This window comes from Meles meles, chromosome 5, assembly GCF_922984935.1.
Source record: "Meles meles chromosome 5, mMelMel3.1 paternal haplotype, whole genome shotgun sequence".
Taxonomy (NCBI): domain Eukaryota; kingdom Metazoa; phylum Chordata; class Mammalia; order Carnivora; family Mustelidae; genus Meles; species Meles meles.
Window position 1 is genome coordinate 2,895,518 of NC_060070.1, and position 17,151 is coordinate 2,912,668.

General features: G+C 56.2%; 1 protein-coding gene across 2 annotated transcripts; it reads left to right on the top strand.

The window, feature by feature from the left end:
* Positions 1-25: 25 nt before the first annotated feature.
* SFT2D1 (SFT2 domain containing 1) lies at positions 26-16,816 on the top strand. Of its 2 annotated transcripts, XM_046005119.1 has the most exons (8): positions 26-161; positions 7,654-7,740; positions 8,313-8,395; positions 9,631-9,712; positions 11,776-11,811; positions 13,443-13,501; positions 15,066-15,095; positions 16,466-16,816. In XM_046005119.1, the coding sequence occupies exons 1-8, from the start codon at positions 99-101 to the stop codon at positions 16,503-16,505; spliced, it is 480 nt and encodes a 159-aa protein (XP_045861075.1). In that variant the 5' UTR covers positions 26-98; the 3' UTR covers positions 16,506-16,816. The 2 variants fall into 2 exon arrangements, with proteins under 2 accessions (XP_045861075.1, XP_045861076.1); XM_046005120.1 differs by lacking the exons at positions 26-161; positions 7,654-7,740 and adding an exon at positions 10,376-11,635 and having other exon boundaries at positions 8,360-8,395.
* Positions 16,817-17,151: the final 335 nt, after the last annotated feature.

The following is a 17,151-nucleotide window of genomic DNA, read 5'->3' on the forward strand; positions in this document are numbered from 1 at the left end:
GTCCCGGATGTCCGGTCACGTGGGGTACCGGGTTCCGGGTTCCGAGAGGGCGCGGGGGTCCAGCGAGCCGGGCCGCCAGTGCGGCGGGGAGCGGGGCCATGGAGAAGCTGCGGCGGGTCCTGAGCGGCCAGGACGACGAGGAGCAGGGCCTGACGGCGCAGGTAGCGGCCGCGGAGGGGCGGGCGGAGCGGGCGCCGGTGTGCGCGCCTCCCGGGGAGGCCGGGGCTCCGGGTTTTGGGGTCCGCAGGAGCCGCCGGCCCCACCCCGCGTAGGCCTCCTGGCCCTCGGGGACCCCGCGGCTCTCCCGGGGCGTCTGCGCTGCGCTGGGCTCTGCAGCCGGGCGGGGCGGCGCCGGCGGGGCGCGGCCGCCTGGTCCCCGAGCCGCGGGAAGCCGGCGTCCGGGCTTCGTGTCGCGGGCGCGGGGGGACGGCGGTGCCGCGAGTGGCGTGTGTCGTCCGGAAACGGGGCGCCCCGGGGGGCGGGCGTCTTGGAAAAGTGAAGTAAACGGGATTACTCGGTGTCCGCGCAGGCACGGAGCCCCGGTCAAGGATCCCGCGCCGCACGGAGCAGCTTTGCCCCGGGCTCGCCGAGGGTCCTTCCTCGCGCGGGGCAATCGCGGGGCCGCGGGGCGGGAGCCCTGCCGGCCTGGGCTCGCGGACGGCGCTGAGCGGCGACCTTGCGGGGGCTCCTGATGCCTTCCTCGCCGGCCTCTCCGCCGTCCCGTCCACTCAGCACTTCTGGGCCGGCTCGCTGGGCGGCTGGGAGGGCGCGGAGCTGCACCCAGGAGCTGCTTTCGGGGCCGGGGTGACGGGCGGGCGGGCGGTCGCGGCCCCACAGGGTCCACTGATAGTGCGAGAGGGTCCGAGGGGGTCCGTGCGCGCGGAGACGGCCCGCCCGGCTCCCCGACTCGCTGTGTGGTGCTGTGCAGGGCAGCGTCCGGAGCGCGTGCGGCTGCTTACCGCTTAAACCAGTAAGAAGTCAGACTCTCCTTTCCTAGTCACAGGCGTCCGGCCCGCACGTGTGTTCGTGGTTGCTGCATGGGACGGGACACGAGAGGGACGTTTCAGTGCAGAAAGTTCTGTTGTACGGAGCAGCTGGCACCCTGGGGTACGTGAAGGGGACAGTGTCCCTTTTCTTGAGCCCCCCGTCCGGAGGGGAGAAGGATGTTGAGAGTAGTCCAGAGAACGGAGGTGGTGGTGCAGGCAAGAGAGGGGATCACGGCGGGAGGGCATCCAGGAGCGGCTGGGAAGACCCCGGGGAGGGGCTCGGCTGCCCCCGAGAAGGGGCTGGCGGTGCTTGCTTGGGCATGTGGACGGCCAGCGCGTGCGGACCGGGGGAGGGGAGGGACGAGAGCCCGCGGCTGCGGATGCTGCCCTTGGAGCACGAGAGGACGCTGTCCTCACCGGAGTGGGACGTGAAGCTGCCGGCTGGAAGGCAGTGACCGGATGGATAGTGAGCCGCAGTGCGACTGTTGGCAGCACAAAGCCCCACGTGTGGGTCATGGTCCTGACCTGGAGGTGGGGGTCGTGTCCGGCAGCAGGAGTGCAGGGCAGGGCTGGCAGAGTTGGATTTCACCAGGGTTTGGATGCTGCCCGGTGACCACATGAGGGGGCAGAGGGCAAAGAAGTTGAGGATCCACGCAGGAGGGATTGTAGGCGGGCAGTGGGGGTGCAGGGCGTGGAGGGAGAAGGAGTGTGTGGTGACTTCGGTGCCGTGGGTGACTGGGCATGCCGGAGGGCAGGAGGTGGTGGTCGGAAAGGGGGATGCTTGAGACAGATCACGGAGGGTGCGAGATGATGGGGCGTGTCTTACTATGGATGAGGGGCTCGGCGGTCGATGTAAGCTGCGCGGATCACTGGAGGACAGAGGGTGAGGAACCAGGAGTCTCGGAGTTTAGACGGCTTCTTCCTCCAGTGGCGACATGACCAGCAGTTAAGGCAGGAGTGGAGGGGTGGTAGTGAGCCGGACGCAGAACCCGTAGAAGAGCAAGAGGTGTGATTCGGGAGGGGGCAGTGAAGGCGGTGACCTAGGGGATGCTGGTGACCGCAGGGAGGGGGAGTCGCGGGTGGCCTGGTGTGGTGGCAGGATCCTGGAGGCAGCTATTTCTGGGGCCGAGGAACGGATGGGAAACAGCAGTGAGGGGGGTGTTCACCTAGGCCACTTCCTGTCCCCAGTGGTCAGGATGCGTGGGCCTGAGAAGATAGGCCCCACTCAGAGAGTGCAGGGGAGACCGGCGTGCAGAGAGCGGGCGGCGGGGACCTGTCAGGGCAGAGGGTGAGGATGTAGGGAGCTTGCTGATGGCGTTCGGGGTGACGTCCTACGAGTGTGGCAGGATGCACGTGGGCTGGGTCTGGAGGACTGGATGGGATTAGCTCAGGGTAGCCGGGGAGGTGGGAGACGGCGGTGGCCGTGTGCGTCTGAGGTCTGGGACTGCTCCATCCTGCTGTGGGGACTTGGTGGCCAGGGAAGAGGCAGAACAGCGAGTCGTAGGGTCTCTCCTTGTGAGATGTCTGGGAAGATGGAAGGAGGGAGAGAAGGAGCCGGTGTGGGAGGATCTAGACCAGTCACGCGGCTTCCTTTAGCCCTTGGTATAAGGTCCAGACTCTGCTCGAGGCACTCCAGCCCCCTGCATGCCTTCCCGCCTCAGTCCCTGTCCCCCAGGACAACCGCGCTCTGCTCAGCTGCCCCGGCCTTAGCCATTTCTTTTTTCTGGGCTACCCCAACCTGGCTCCCAAGGTTTGCCTGCTGGGCCTTAACCTGGGTGGGCTCTTTGTCTCGCCAGGATCCGACAAGGGTGACCAGGTGGTTTCTGGAGTGTGAGAGGAACTGGGGATCTGGGGGGAGATTGGTGTCACGGGGAGGAGAGGGCACTGGCCCCCTGTTGTTCCCACTTCTGTCGGCTGTCTCTTCGAGGCACCTCCCCAGAGGCCTTTAGCAAGCCTCCAGATCCAGCTTCGGGAGCCGCTCCTGCCCTGCCATCTGCCCTCAGACCTGCTGAAGTCCTCCCTGCGCCCACAGGGCCGCTGAGGTGCTGGAATGTGGGCGTTCACAGGTGTGAGGACAGCCACCTTACCACGTTCGCAGCTGGGTCACCGGCGTCCCGCTCAGCTGCCGGGCAGTTGGGGTCAGAGCGGCCGATTAAAGCGACGGGCTGGGGCGCCCGGGTGGCTCAGTCTGTTAAGTGTCTGACTTAGGCTCAGGCCATGATCCTGGGATGTTGGGTTCGAGCCCCGTGTTGGGCTCCCTGCGCAGCAGGGCATCTGCCTGTGATTTTTCCCTCTGCCCTTCCCCCTGCTCACTCGTGCTTTCTCGCTTTCTCTCAAATACGGAAGTAAATAAAACCTTAAGAGAAAAAAAGCAGTAGGCCAAAATGACAGGGCCGATTGTGCCTCGGACTGCTTTCTGTGGCCGTGGGAGCAAGAGGCTGGACGCGAGGGAGGGCTGGCTTCACTCTGTGCCGATTTCCCCCTGGGGTCCAGGCCCCGGTTGGCGGTGTGCTCCCTGTCGAGGGAGCCCGAAACCCAAGGCTCGGACAGGTTGATGGAGCCTGAGTCAGGGAGGAGGGCGCGCCGAGGGCCGGACGACTCAGCCCCGAGGACAAGCCCCAGGAGCGCTGCAGTATTTGCTGAGCGCATGAGTGAGCGAGGCGGGAGGGTGAAGTCAGGTGAGCTTTTTCTTCAAGCTGGAAGAGGCGTGATCATGCGGACAGGTTGGTGGGAGCGGTCTCCGGGAGAGAACGGGGGTCACTCTTGAGACGGGGCAGTAGGGGATACTGCATGTTCCCTGAGAAGGTCGGGGGGCTGGGCTCTAGGGCACATTGAGCTCAGCCCCTCTGCGGACATCCGCGGGAAGGAAGGGAAGAGGGGCTTGCGCGGGCCTCGGAGGTTTGCCGGAAGCGAGCCGTGGACGTGGCCACATCAAGGGTCTGTGTTTTTGGTGTGGAGGAGGGGACGCTGCCTGCACAGAGACTGTCGGCACCACGGCCGGAGGTTTGAAAGAGCCCGTGGGCGGTGGAGGGAGAAGGCGGGGTGCCTGCCGGCGCCCGTTAGTCCCCTGCGGCGGGTCGCCAGGCAGGCGTGGTCAGGGCTCCTGGGAAGGTGGCGATGACCTGGTTATGATCCCCGTCCTGCCGCCTGACTGGCCAGAGGAACAGGACACGGGCTTGAGTCGTGGCGTTGTGCCAGGTGGATGCCGCAGAAAGGGGGATTTTGAATGTCTGTGTGGATGGAGCGTGTGTTTCAGCAGAAAGGAGAAGAGAAGGACCAGCGGGCTGGATGCGGGGACCCCGAGGCTGCAGGGCAGTCCAGGCACGAGCCGTTGGATCCGCGTGCCCCCAGGGGGACATCAAGGCCCAAGAGCAGTGGCTTGAAGTTTGAGCCTAGAGTGATTTCAGGAGTAAGAGTGGCCTGGGTCACTGAGTGGGGTGGAGGACAGAACCTGTGGAGATGAGGGACGAGGAGCAGAGAGGCCGTGCTGTCCGTGTGGGTGTTGGAATCATCCAGGACTCTGCCAGGATCCGGGGTAGGACCTGTCTTCGGAGGTCGCAAGTGAGAGAGCGGGGCAGGGAGAGCAGTAGGGGACAGGAGGGAGGAGGGCCTGCGGGCCACAGAGGAGACGGAGTACGGAGCAGGGCCCCGGAGGTGGCGGGCGACGATCCCACTGGAGAGCGTCTGTGCGCGCCTGCTCTGGAGCTCGTGGTCGCTGGGCATTACGTCTCTCGGCGCTGCCGTCGTGTTGAGCGAGGACTTGGGGGAGTACCGCGTTCGTGGTGTTCGGTAGCTGAAAGCCCACCGCGTTCCCGTTATCCAGGGGCTGGCGGCCTCGGAGCGAGGCTCAGCCGAGACAGCTGCCGCTTTGTGAGCGGGGCTCTCCTGGCTTCTCCATCGCTAGGAGAGACGCGAGTGTCCGCCGGGCCGCAGGGTCATTCTCTCATCTGTAATGTTGCTGCTGCCGGGGAGATGTTTTCCAACAATTTTTTTTTCATTAGTCGTGTTCTGGTTCCCCGCGAGTGCTGTTCACTGCAGCAGGAAGAGGGCGCCAGGGAAGGGCAGGGTCTCTCCTGCTGACCAGAGGCTTTCTTTTTGCTTCCTCTTCCTTTGTTTAGTTTTTCTAATTATTTTTATTTATTTATTTTTAAGATTTTATTATTTATTTGAGAGAGAGAGCATAAGCAGGGGGAGTGGCAGGCAGAGGGAGAAGCAGGCTCCCCACTGAGCAGGGAGTCCAATGTGAGACTCGATTCCAGGATCCTGGGATCATGACCTGAACGGAAGGCAGATGCTTAACCGGCTGAGCCACCCAGGCGGCCTCTAATTATTTTTGAAGGTTTTTTATTTCGAGAGCAGGCGAGTGAGCAAGCGAGCAGGGGGAGGGGCCGAGGCAGAGGAAGAGAGAGTCTCAACAGACTCCCCGCTAGCGCAGAGCCCGGCACAGGGCTTGATCCCACGACCCTGAGGTCAGGACCTGAACTGAAAGCAGAAGTCGGACGCTTAACGGATGGAGCCAGCCAGGTGCCCGCTGCTCTGCCTTGATGACAAATGAGTCCTTGGTGCCCGTGTCCATGCGTATTTCTTCTCCGAGACGACCTTTAAGAAGTCAGCATGGTTGCTGGGTTTGCTGTGCTCGTTCCTGACGGTGCCTGGACCAGAAAGGCGCACCCGAATGCTTCTGCTGCAGGGGCGGGCCGTCCGGGCTCCTCGGGCTCCGTTCTGGCACGTTCTCCCCGGCGCGCGTTAGGGAATCTGTGGTTTGTTTCTGTGTCCTGGACAGCAGGCACACCTCAAGGCGAGTCATTTGCTCGTGGGTTGAATATTGCGTTTTTACAAATGGAAATAACTTGTTTCCTTTCGACGGTCTTCACTTGGAAGATGCTAATGAGGGGGATACTGCAAGTACATGTGCAAACAGTCCAAGAGAAGCACGAACTGCTCTTGAAAGCCGGCAGTGAGCTTGGGAACGGTGGGGTGACATGAACTCGTCAACCCGTTCCCACGTCACCGCGCTCTCGCTGCCCGGTTCCCAGTCCGGCTTCCACGGGTGCTGGTCTGGGCGCGCCGGCCGCGGGCTCCTGCCCGGTGAGCGGGCCGCGGGGTCCATGCTGCTCCGTGGAGTGGAAACGCGGCAGGGCCTCTTCCTGGTCAGAATGCGTGACGTTTGGACGTTTTCCTAGGCAAGTCTGTTCTTTGTTTAACACGGAACAGTAGTTTTGCTCTAAAGAGGTGACATTGCAGGAAACGAGAATGTGAGTTAAAGCAGATTTTAAAAAACATTTAAAATGCAGTAAGTGATATTTGTTGTACTTACAGTCTTTAATTATTTTTATCTACTTTTCATGCTGCGCAAGGATTCCCAGGTTAATTGGTTGAGGTAAGGAATGTAGCAAAAGGTATTTTTGAGCCTTTGCAAAGAAGTTTTGTTTTTGCTTCACTATTCTTGAAATACATCATAAGCACGTGATCTTATTTTTAAGTATCTGTGGTAATATAAGTTAGAAATTAAGTTATGATATAAACTTCTTTTTTTAATACAAACTTCTTAATATGTATTTCTAGTTTCCTGAAATGACCATTGCTGATACTTTTTCACCTTCATTGGGAAGTAAGTTCTGAGTGTAATTAGAAATCTGAGTGTGTCTACAGCTGTGTCTGGATTACTGTAGAAGGCGTGCCCGGTGATTTCCACTCTGCCCACGTAATTTGGTTACAGTTTGCATGTAACAATGCTGTTGCTCTAGCACAGATGATCATTTAAAAAAAATGTGTTTTTTAATAATGGTTGAGGGTGTACCTAGGGCCTCTCTGAGTTGGTTTTAAGTGAACTTTTTATAATACATGGAAGTTATGTGTCTGGTGGCAGAGAGGACCAGTGGCTGCCCAGGTCCCCCTTGTGAGGCAGGTGTATGCATCCGCCAAGGGCCCATAGCTGTGCCCTCCTGCAGGCACCCCCACACTGCTGACAGCCCGTGGCCAGCTGGCAGGAGGTGGGTTCTGGAAGGCCGGCCTCCTGCATCAGGGCGGGACCCACACTGAGGTGGTTGGCAGCCCAGGCCCGAGCCAAACACCAGCTGAAACCACATGATCCCTCCCCTTCCTCATCAGCTCTTCTCACTTCCCTCAGGGTTTGTGCCCAGAGCAGTTCAAGCATCAGAACCCCTGTCTCAGGCTCTGCACTTGGGGGCCTCTCCTGCACGGCTTCAGATAGGGACACTGAGGGAGGCTTGGTGAGCCCTGTGCGCCTGGGACCCAGCGTCAGCGGTGCCCCACATTTTGCTGATCTCGTGATCTTGTTTCATCTTCCCCCAGTTTTGTTAGTCGCTGAGTATGTTATGGTATGTATCCTACGCCTGTCATTTCATCCATGTTGGGGTGTGTCTGCTGTTGAAACCAGGAGCACAGTGCCGTGGGCACACCTGTCATCCCACCGGCAGAGGGAACAGCGGTGCCCCAAGGCCGTCCTTCACCCCACGTCGTGCTCACATCTCCCTTCACAGCCTGGGGGTGAGGGGGTCTTACCTTTCCCACGTGACGTGGCGCAGGCTCAAGCAGACAGAGTCTGCGGACAGGCTCGGGCGTTGCCCTCCCGCTGCACGGAGTCGTGAAGTCAGACTGCTCCAGGCAGCCGGAGGGCGCATTCTGACTCCCCTTCCTTCCTTAGGTCCTGGACGCCTCGTCCCTCAGCTTCGACACCAGGCTCAAGTGGTTCGTCATCTGCTTCGTGTGCGGCATTTTCTTCTCTGTGCTGGTGAGTTACAGCCTCCTGTCGCCCCATGACTTCTGTTCTCGGCCCCTAATCCCATGTCGTCCAGCAAGCAGCCTGCCTCCCCGGGCTGCCGCCGGACTGTTTCCAGGGGGACGTGGTCACTGGAAATAAAAGGCTAGAGGGCAATACAGAGATGCTGAAATTAGTATTTGCTGCGGGGGGGGGGGGGGAGTTACAGGTTGTGAAAATAATTTTTTTAAAGAAAAATCAATGTGTGTAGAAAGCTGCAGAGCCAGGAATTGAAATGTGTTAACTGTTGAACTCGCTGCGTATAAGAATATCACTTTACGTAGGGTCCGATGCGCGCACACGTGTAGGGAAGGTTCCCTTACGGGTAAGTTGCTCATATTCGTGTGCGAAACAGGCAGAAGGGCCCAGTTGGCAAAGAACAATGACAATTAACTGTCGTTTTAAAACAGTGTAAGTAGAGACCCGGCTGGCACATTTATACTTAAACTGTAGATTGTTGTATAATCGTATTATTTTTACTGTAGTGTGGTTGTATTTTTTGCTATTACAATGGTAAAACTATTTTGAACTATATCTGAACTCAGGGGACCGGATTGCTGTGGCTTCCTGGTGGCATAAAGCTGTTTGCAGTGTTTTATACCTTCGGGAATCTCGCCGCGCTCGCCAGGTGCGTACAGAAGGCGGGCTGCTCCGGGCCTGCTGGGCCGGTGCCGGCGCCGGCCTGAATGGCCCGGCTTCTGGAGCCGCGAGACCGATGTTCGTTCGGTACATGCTCGTGGACTCCTGCCATGTGCCAGGGGCGTCGTGGCGTGGGAACGGTGGGAGTAACCAGCCTTTGGGGCACTTGTAAGCGCTTCCGTCTGCTGCTCCAGTGTCTGAGGCGGGCACCGTTGTCCCCCACTTTATGGCCCAGAGAGGGTGAGTCACCGCCCCGTGATGTGCCTAGTAAGGTGACTGCCAGGCTCTCTACCAGACCGTCCTCCAGACCCCACTCCTGGGGCTGCGCTCTGGTCCCTGCGTGGGAAGTGCCGTCTCGGAGGGCGAGGGCCGGACTGGAGGTCCTCCGGGCGTGGTGCTGAGCGGGGAGATCAGCCGGCCCGGAGCTTGTGGGATTGGGGCATGGGAATCCCCCTCTGAGGAGCTCGGTGCCCAGTTTGGGTGTGTTGACGTCTGCTGGAGAAGTTCTGGGTTTGTGTACACTGAGTTTTCGGAGGTGACCTTCTGTCTTCCCAGGAGTTTCTGGATCAGAGGTGGTCAGGTGAACCTGTGTGAGCTGAGGCCAAGCTCAGGGCTTTCTGGGCTCGTGCCTGCAAAGCCGCTCCTTCAGGCTCCCACCAGAACGGAGCCCAGCTCAGCGGTTTTAGGTCATGTTGCTGTTGGGGGCTTCCCGCTGACCGTTATTCAGGGGTTGTGTAGCGTTGTTCTGGTCAGTAGTGTGCAGGGGTGAGGAGGGCCAGTGCCTGAATGGGCTCAGATCGGGAGCAGACGACCCTTGGGCATGGTACAGCCTGGGCATTGTGTTCAGCGGGAGCTCTGAAGTCACCCTCGGGAGACCTGTGAGAGGCCGTGGTGTGTCCTAGGACGCCGGTGTCAGGCTCCTCTACGGGGCTTCTGGCTGGCGGCGTGGGTAGACCATGTATGTGATTCTTGATCTGGGGCCACGAGTTCAAGCCCATATTGGGCCTAGAGCTTCGTTAAATAAAGATAAAAGTATTAAGGTTTTAAAGAAAGTTTCCTTTTAATGTTAAGGGAAAATATAACTGGGTTCGTGAGAGATTGTTATTAGTAAACCAACGTAAGATGTCTTTTGTTTGAAGGGTTTATGTTTATGTAGCCAGGGTAGTAGGTCCATGTCTTGGTTCTCCTGTTTGTTCAACTGGTCCGCACTTTCTCTCTTTTAAGTACCTGCTTTCTAATGGGACCCGTGAAGCAGCTGAAGAAGATGTTTGAAACAACGAGACTGTTCGCAACGATTATTATGCTTGTAAGTAGATGATGAGAATTCAAACTTAGAGAAGTGGTTTTTGCATTATCTTGCAGATGATTGCCTGCTTTTATATGCATACTCTGAAATTGCTCTTACTGTCGTGATGACCCTGCCCCCGGGCTGTGAGTTCAGGAGTCAGAGGATCTGGCATTACGTACATCCACTGACTTGTGCAGTGCTCCTCTCTGTCACATGTACTGCCGTCGGAGCTCGAGTGTTTAATGTGGAGCTGGTCCTTTCCCAGCCCTGGAGAGCGCCTCATGACGGAGGCCCGTGTGGGCCCTTTGGAGGGGACAGCTGGGACACAGGGCTCCCGGAGGCCATCTGTCTCTTCTCTCAGGGATGCTTGGCTTCATCCAGGAAGGCTGTCGTCTGGCTTCTGTCCCTTCCCCGTGTGACTGCGGTAGTCCCGGCAGCGGGGCCTTTCAGGATGCCCTTCATCACATGCTGGGTCTCGCGCACGGCCGTCGGGTCCTCGCTCTTAAACTCGGGATCTGTCTTCGAACCGGGACAAGCGTGGGCTTATGTTTAGAAGGTTTGCATGTCACGCATTTTGGGTTCTTGGCTGATGTTTTGGGTATCGTGGGCCAAGGAACTCAAATGTCCCTCCCTCTCTCCAGTGAGCGCCCGGCTCCCGATGGGCTTGTCTGTGTCTCGCAGATTTCTCTTCAAGCGCGCTCTTGAACTTAGGGGTCAGCGTCAGCTCGCGTGTCCTTGTAACGCCAGGAGGCTTTGAAACAGCTACTGCTGGCTGAAGTGTGGTCAAGGAGTGGTCTCAGCCACGATGCGTGGGAGTCTCGCCCACCTCTGCGCCAGAGGAAAGGAAGTCCTTTTTAACCTGACTTTCCATTCGTGTCCTTATTCAACTTCATCATATTTTATTACCGTTTTTCTAATTTTTCCAGTTATGTTCAATTTCCTGTATTAACACGCAGAGCAGCATATTAAAACTCGGCTTTGTGTGGGTTACCGAAGCTTGTGCTGTTAGACGGGGAGACGCTTATATTTTACTCAGATTTTGTGGAGATGGGCTTTATTTCGGATCTCCCGGAAGCCGTCTTAGTAACGTTCTCTACACAGATAAGCAGAAGGTCAGGAAGGCTGTTCAGACATTCAGAAATACAGACTATTTCCCGGGAGAGACCATTAAGTATTAACAGGACGTAACTTCGGTGGTGACGTGAGTCAGGACATTTGCAGCCGCGTGTCCTGCGAGCTCAGGTTTGCTGCTGACGTAATTCGTGCTGAGTCGTGACAGTGACGGGCGACTGGCACTTGCGCATCTCAGTGCCGTCCCCCCGCGCGGGCCCACGACAGGCTCTGATCCGCGCCGTCGCGCTCTAGAGCAGGCCGGCGGACACCGTCCTCGTTTTCAAGAGAAGAGAACTGAGGTGAGAGCAGGCGACTGATTGAACAGCCGAGTGTCGGGGCTGGGATGCTACGCAGGCCGGTGCCCGCCACCACCTGCCTGTCACTGTTGCCTGCCCCTCACGTTCACTCCTCTGCCTCCTCGAGGGACACGGGGACATGGAGCGATGGTGTCGTCTTCGGTGTGAAAATCGTTACAGTAGATGCCTTATGTCCAGTTAAGTAAAGTAGAATTTTCCGGGTGTTCCCGGTTGTGCTAAGTGCCTGTCGCAGGACTCTGTCACTGAACAGTGACGTCAGCCCTCCCCAGAACAGCCGGCGTCCGGGATGAAGCGCCCGGCCGTGGTGATGAGCACCGAGCCGTGTGGGCCAGTGCCGAGCCCCTGTCCCGTACACCCGAGGCTGGTAGGACACGGGACGTTAGTTGTGCCAGACTTAAGAGAAGTGAAAACCCAGCAGCTGGTGTCCTTCTCAAACATCCCGTCTGTCGGTTTCATCGCGGGTTATTTACTCGGTGCTGGTGGTTTGCCGGGAACGCTGCAGTCCCAGACTGTAAGTCCCGGGCTCGGCCCTGAGTCGGCACAGTTGGGGCGGCCGTGTCCTGGGTGCGGGGCTCGCTTCCTGATGCCAGCGAGGGCAGGTCAGCTCTCGGAAGGACTCTCACTCGCCGTTTTTTCTCTCCTTTCCTCCAGCTCTGTTTCGTGTTTACGCTGTGTGCTGCTCTGTGGGTAAGTTCCACCCGCCGGGCCTGGCTTCTGCTAACTGTGGCCCCGCACCTGTGTCGTCACGCTGCCGTCCCAGAGGAGCTCAGGGTCTAAAACCCCCGAAGGTTGGGGTCCCTAAGCTTGTGTGCGGTAACGTCAGGTTAGTGGCTAGACTGGGGAGCGAGCCTGCCGTCCAGAACGGACGGGTGAGGTCAGACTCGCTTTTAGGGTAGAAGGCCCAGCTCCTCTCCAGACTCCCAGGCCCCGAGAGGCTGCTGCTGGGGACGTTCTCTCCCCCGGCCATGCCCTGAGGCAGCGGAGACCGCGGGTGCGGGTGCAGTTTGAGTCACAAGATGTCGAAACTAATGAGAAACCCGAACAAACGAGCCAGAGGAGGCGAAAGGGAGCCCTTGGCTCGCTCCGTTGGAAGAGCGTCAGCTTGATCTCGGGGTCATGAGTTGGAGCCCCACGTTAGAAGTCGAGATGACTGACTTAATTGTTAAAAAGGTGTAAAATCACTTAATAAAGGGGGGCAGAAGAAGTTAAATTAGCCTTGTGGCTCCTGAGGCAGGGCGATAGCTCCTCGTTAGCAGGACATGGCGGCATCCAGCCCCGCTCGCTTCTCGGGCTCTGCGTCGTCCTTGTGTGAACTCACCGCCCCGTCTGCTTCCCCAAGGGATTCGCAGCGGTGCTGGGCTGTCGAGAAACTGCACGCCTCAGAGACGAGCAGGGGAGCGTACGTTTTAGGACTATTCTATCAAAAATGCTCTGATTTCCTTTTTAATTTGGGGATGTGAGGACTGGGCTCGCGTATGCGACAGTGCTTCTCCCTCGTTCCTCGGCGGTTACGCCAGAGAAGGCTCTTGCCCCGTGCTCGCACGCCCGTGTGGGCGCCGACGCCTGGCTCGGGGGTGCTCTGACCGCCTGCTGTTGGGTAGGCAGTGGGCGATAAGGAAGTGAACACACGGAAATAAAAGTGGACCAGGAATCCCTGAGATAGGCCACTTTAACGCAGAAACTGTTCGTTTTGCGTTGTCCTGGGAGACTGCAGTAGCGCAGCTTTGCTTCCGGAACGAGCTCCAGGAGCGAGAGCAGGAGTGACGCGCGGAAGCCCCGCCGAGGACAGTGGCCCTGACTGTTGCTGGTGGGGGTCCGCCGACCTGGACACGGCGCCCTAATGCGCCCCCACAGTTAGCTCGGGGACTCCGAGGTAATTTAAAACAAAGATTTTAAAATTTAATTAAATTTTAATCTTAAAATTTAATTAAATTTTAATTTGAATTTGAATTTAATTAAATTTAAATTAAATCTAATTAAAAATAAAGATTTATTTATTTAGTTGAGAGAGAGAATGAGAGAAAGTGAGCTCTCGAGCAGGGGGAGGGTCAGAAGGAGAAGCAGACTCCCCACTGCGCAGGGAGCCCCACGCGGGACTCGATCCCACGACCCCACGATCATGACCTGAGCCGAAGACGGACGCTTAACAACTGAGCCACCCAGGCGCCCAAATCAAAAAATCTTAACGCCAAAAAACTGTTGTACCAAAACTTAAACGAAGCCATTGTCTGCATTTTGAAGGGCAGGAATTGAACTTGTTTGCGGAAAATATTTTTAAAAATTCTGAACTTGTGCTTCTCTGTTTTTGCTATTGCTAGTGGCACGCGAAGGGCCTGGCCTTACTATTCTGCATATTGCAGTTCTTGTCCATGACCTGGTAAGTCTCCCTGATGAGAGAGCTAACGTTCCCTGAGGGGTGATGAGCGGTTTGTTAGAGCCTTTGAGCCCGGGGACGTCGTGGGAGGCTGTCCCGGGGTGAAGGCTGTGCCCTGGAGGCCGGGCCTCCCACGAGGTCAGATGGGTGAGATCTGTGCTGTGTCCCTGGGGACTCGCCGGTCACCCGGCGGCGGCCGGAGGGCGGGCCTCGGAGGGGTGGGGCTGCTGGCCGGCTCGCCTACACCGTGACGCGCTCACCGCCTGCCGGTCCGTGGGAGAGAGACGGTAAGGGTGTAGGTGATGCCATGTGAGTCCTTAGAAGGGAGGCTGTCCCGGGAGAAGCCCTGAACGACGTTGGTGACTGTTCCTTTTGCACCGTACCGCTGAGTACTTACAGAGTCGATTTCCTTCTGCTAACTGGGGACCTGTCGCACCTGGCGCGGTCCCATCGGACTCCTCAGTGAGGACGGTCAGCCGCTCACCTCGGAGCTGAGGGCTGGTCCCCCACCTCGTCGAACACCTGTGTGTAAGCTTTGACTGCCCAGAGTCCCCCGCGGAGAGCCTGCTGGTGGCTCCGGGCCGAGCAGCCCGTGTTTTCTGTCTTACGTGCAGTGTTCTCAGTCGGGCCTGTTTCGTAATTCTTTCTGGGCTTCCTAGGCCACGTGGTTCACCTGCGAGGTTTTCCAAATGGTTGCAAATCCCCAACAAAAAAGTTCCCCAAGTATTTATTGAAAAAAAAAAAAAATCCACGTTTAGGTGGCTCGGGAAGTCAGCTGCAGAAGCTGTAGGTCCTGCTGCCCGTGTGTGCCTGGTCCCCCTTCCACGCGTGCTCCGTGGCACCCCTGCACCCTGCTCACGCTCCCCTCCAGCAAGCACCCAGTCCTACCGCGTCAGGGGCCCGGTGCACGGGTGATGGAATTGGATGAGCCCCGCCCCACACGCCTCCGTGTCCTTCCCGACACAGGCGTTTCTGGAGTCCGTCCCCTTCTTGCTAGAGCTCATTGTCTGCTCCTACCAAGAGTCCGCCCGTCCCCCCGAGTGGCTGTCTCCCGTCCCCCTGAGAGCAGTCTGCTCTGGCCCCGAGTCTCCCTCCACCCATGGCTGGGGCCTCGTCGGGTGCCGCGTGCGCTTCTGCATCTTGCTGTTTCCTTGAACCGTGGGGGGTTTCAGCCAGATTCTGTGGCTTTTTCTGTAATATGTTGCTTTTTCTGTTGCGTCAGTGGTACTTAATGACCTTACTCCCTAAGGGAAATGCAGTTTATCCCCAGTTATCTTACGGTTTTTACTAAAAAAAACCAAACGGGGTCATTTCTAGTATCCCCAGCTCAGACTTCAGCAGGCAGCAGGGGCCCGGAGGGTTTGTGCAGGGGCGGGCAACAGTCATTTGCATCTTTAATCTGTGCCTGGTTGATGCTGTTCCTGCCTGTCTGGGGGTCTGGGGTCCTACTGGGAGGGTTGCCGCACAGTACCCTGCAGCCGTATTTTCTGTGGTGTGGCATGGGGCCCCTTGGCTCTCGGAGGAACGGTGTGCGGACGGTCTCAACATCTGTGAACTTTTCTTGCAGGTACAGCCTGTCCTACATCCCGTACGCAAGGTGAGGCTGTTGTTTCTGGTCCTCTAACGATCGCGGCACAAATACGCCGATTTTAGCTGAAGCGCATTAAAATGTGATGTAAAAGGCTGTTTTTTGGTGGACTTTGACTTTCTTGCCCCAAAGAAATCACTTTTTAAATAAGATGAGTAGAAGTCTGCCGTACACAGAGAGACCACTTGGAACGCATGCAGCAGGTGGGGGCTGTTTTTGCCACCTGGGCCTTTGCAGGTGGGAAATTCCTGATCGTTCCATGACTGCACGTACTCAGGACGTGGGATGTAGAGACACCAGGAAAACAAATTCTACGTTAAAGATAAAGTGAGGTAGCGAACAGACGACATGTGATACGTGAGTGTTTAAGCCAGCAGAAACATATTTATTTGATATGTCAAGAGGAATCGCCATCTTGTTACATTCTTTCCGGGAAATGTCCTCATTTAGTCGTGGAAGGAAAAACAAAACTCACCGTAGTCTTACACCTGACCAGTTCAGAAGAAAACTCTGTTGAGGAACATCTTCATTTCTTTGTAAAATCTGGAAACAGGTTACATAGGAAACAGCAAAATTGTGTGCCTCATGTGAACAAGGAAGGAGATTGTAGAAATTCTATTTTTACCCTATTTCAAATGGCCGATTCTGTTTGATGAGTGCTTACAAGGAGGACAAGCAGACCACGGTCAACTCCAGGTGGGCAGGCTGTGGGACGAGAGACTGCAGGCGATTCTCTGTCCTCAGGACCCCAGCTGGGGTGTGGGGTGCTGCCTCTCAGCTCAGGGAACGGTCGCCTAGAAGTGATGTCCAGCCCGGTGAGCCTGAGCTTGAAGCCGCGGCAGCTCGAAGCCATGCCCCACCCCTGCCTTTGGGGGCCGCACACAGAATGTGCTCAGAATTCCAGTTCATCGGCGTGTGCTTCTAACAATCCATATACAAAGAGTGACTTCAAGTAAATGAAAACGAGTCATAGTTGAAACAAACCGTTTTGGCAAGGAAGTGTGAAAGGCAAAGGAAGTCAACGTGAATATTTCTTTGGAATTCTGAGGATGTCGTTATAGACATTCTGCTTTTTAAAATCCACTTCATTATTTATCTTTAAAAATTCTTTTTTTTGTTAGGTTATTTTTGGTGTTCGCACTTATTTTTTTATACTGAGGTTAACGTATGTGCTAGGAAAGAGTGCCTAAAGTTGATGGACCTTGAAACGTTATTTTCAAAATTCGGTTTTTGAGTTCAGGTGGAGTTTTCATTAGGGAATGTTTAGTGGCTCCGAGTGTGACCGTGCGTTTGTCTCTTGGCAGGAACATTTCCTCCAACATCCTCTTATTTAAGGCCTATTTTTACATTGTTTTCTCTCTTTTTTTTTTCCCCACCAGGGATGCGGTAATTAAATGCTGTTCTTCTCTCTTAAGCTGAAAATCAGCAACTCTTTGAAGAAAGCACTGGAGAGTCGCTGTTCTGTTCACTCTCCCAAACAGCTGCTTCGACAGGTGAAGACCATTCTGTGTACTGGTTTGATTAAACTGTTAAATGTAACGTCTAAGTCATTATGTGTCATTAACATGTTCTCCCCTCAGATAAGGCGTTTTTAATCATTGCCAATTGTAAATGAATTTTAGTGAGTTTTTTAATCCTTTCTAAGTAGCATTTAAGATGTGAATATTTAAGGATAAACCTATGCTCCAGGCTTTTTTGGCTCTTTGAAAATGCCTACGTTTTTCTTTCTTTTTTAAAAATTTTTAAATGTGAAAATTTTTACTTTAAGCTAAAAACTGCTTATTATATGTAATAAAAATAATATATAAATCTTTACAATTTTGAAATAAACCCACACTTGGAAAAATTGTATTTTCTGGGTGAAATTTGTCATGTGTCAGGTGGGGGCACATTGATTTTGTCCTGGCACCGGGCAGTTTTTCTATAGAAAAATGAATAAGATCCTGTCTCTGTCCTCGCGCTCCCGAGCACACATTTGCAGAAGATCATCGCGTCGTGGTGAAGGCCGTGATAAGGGTGTCGTTCAGGGCGTAGGGGACAACATCCCCCGAGGCGCGCCTCCCCA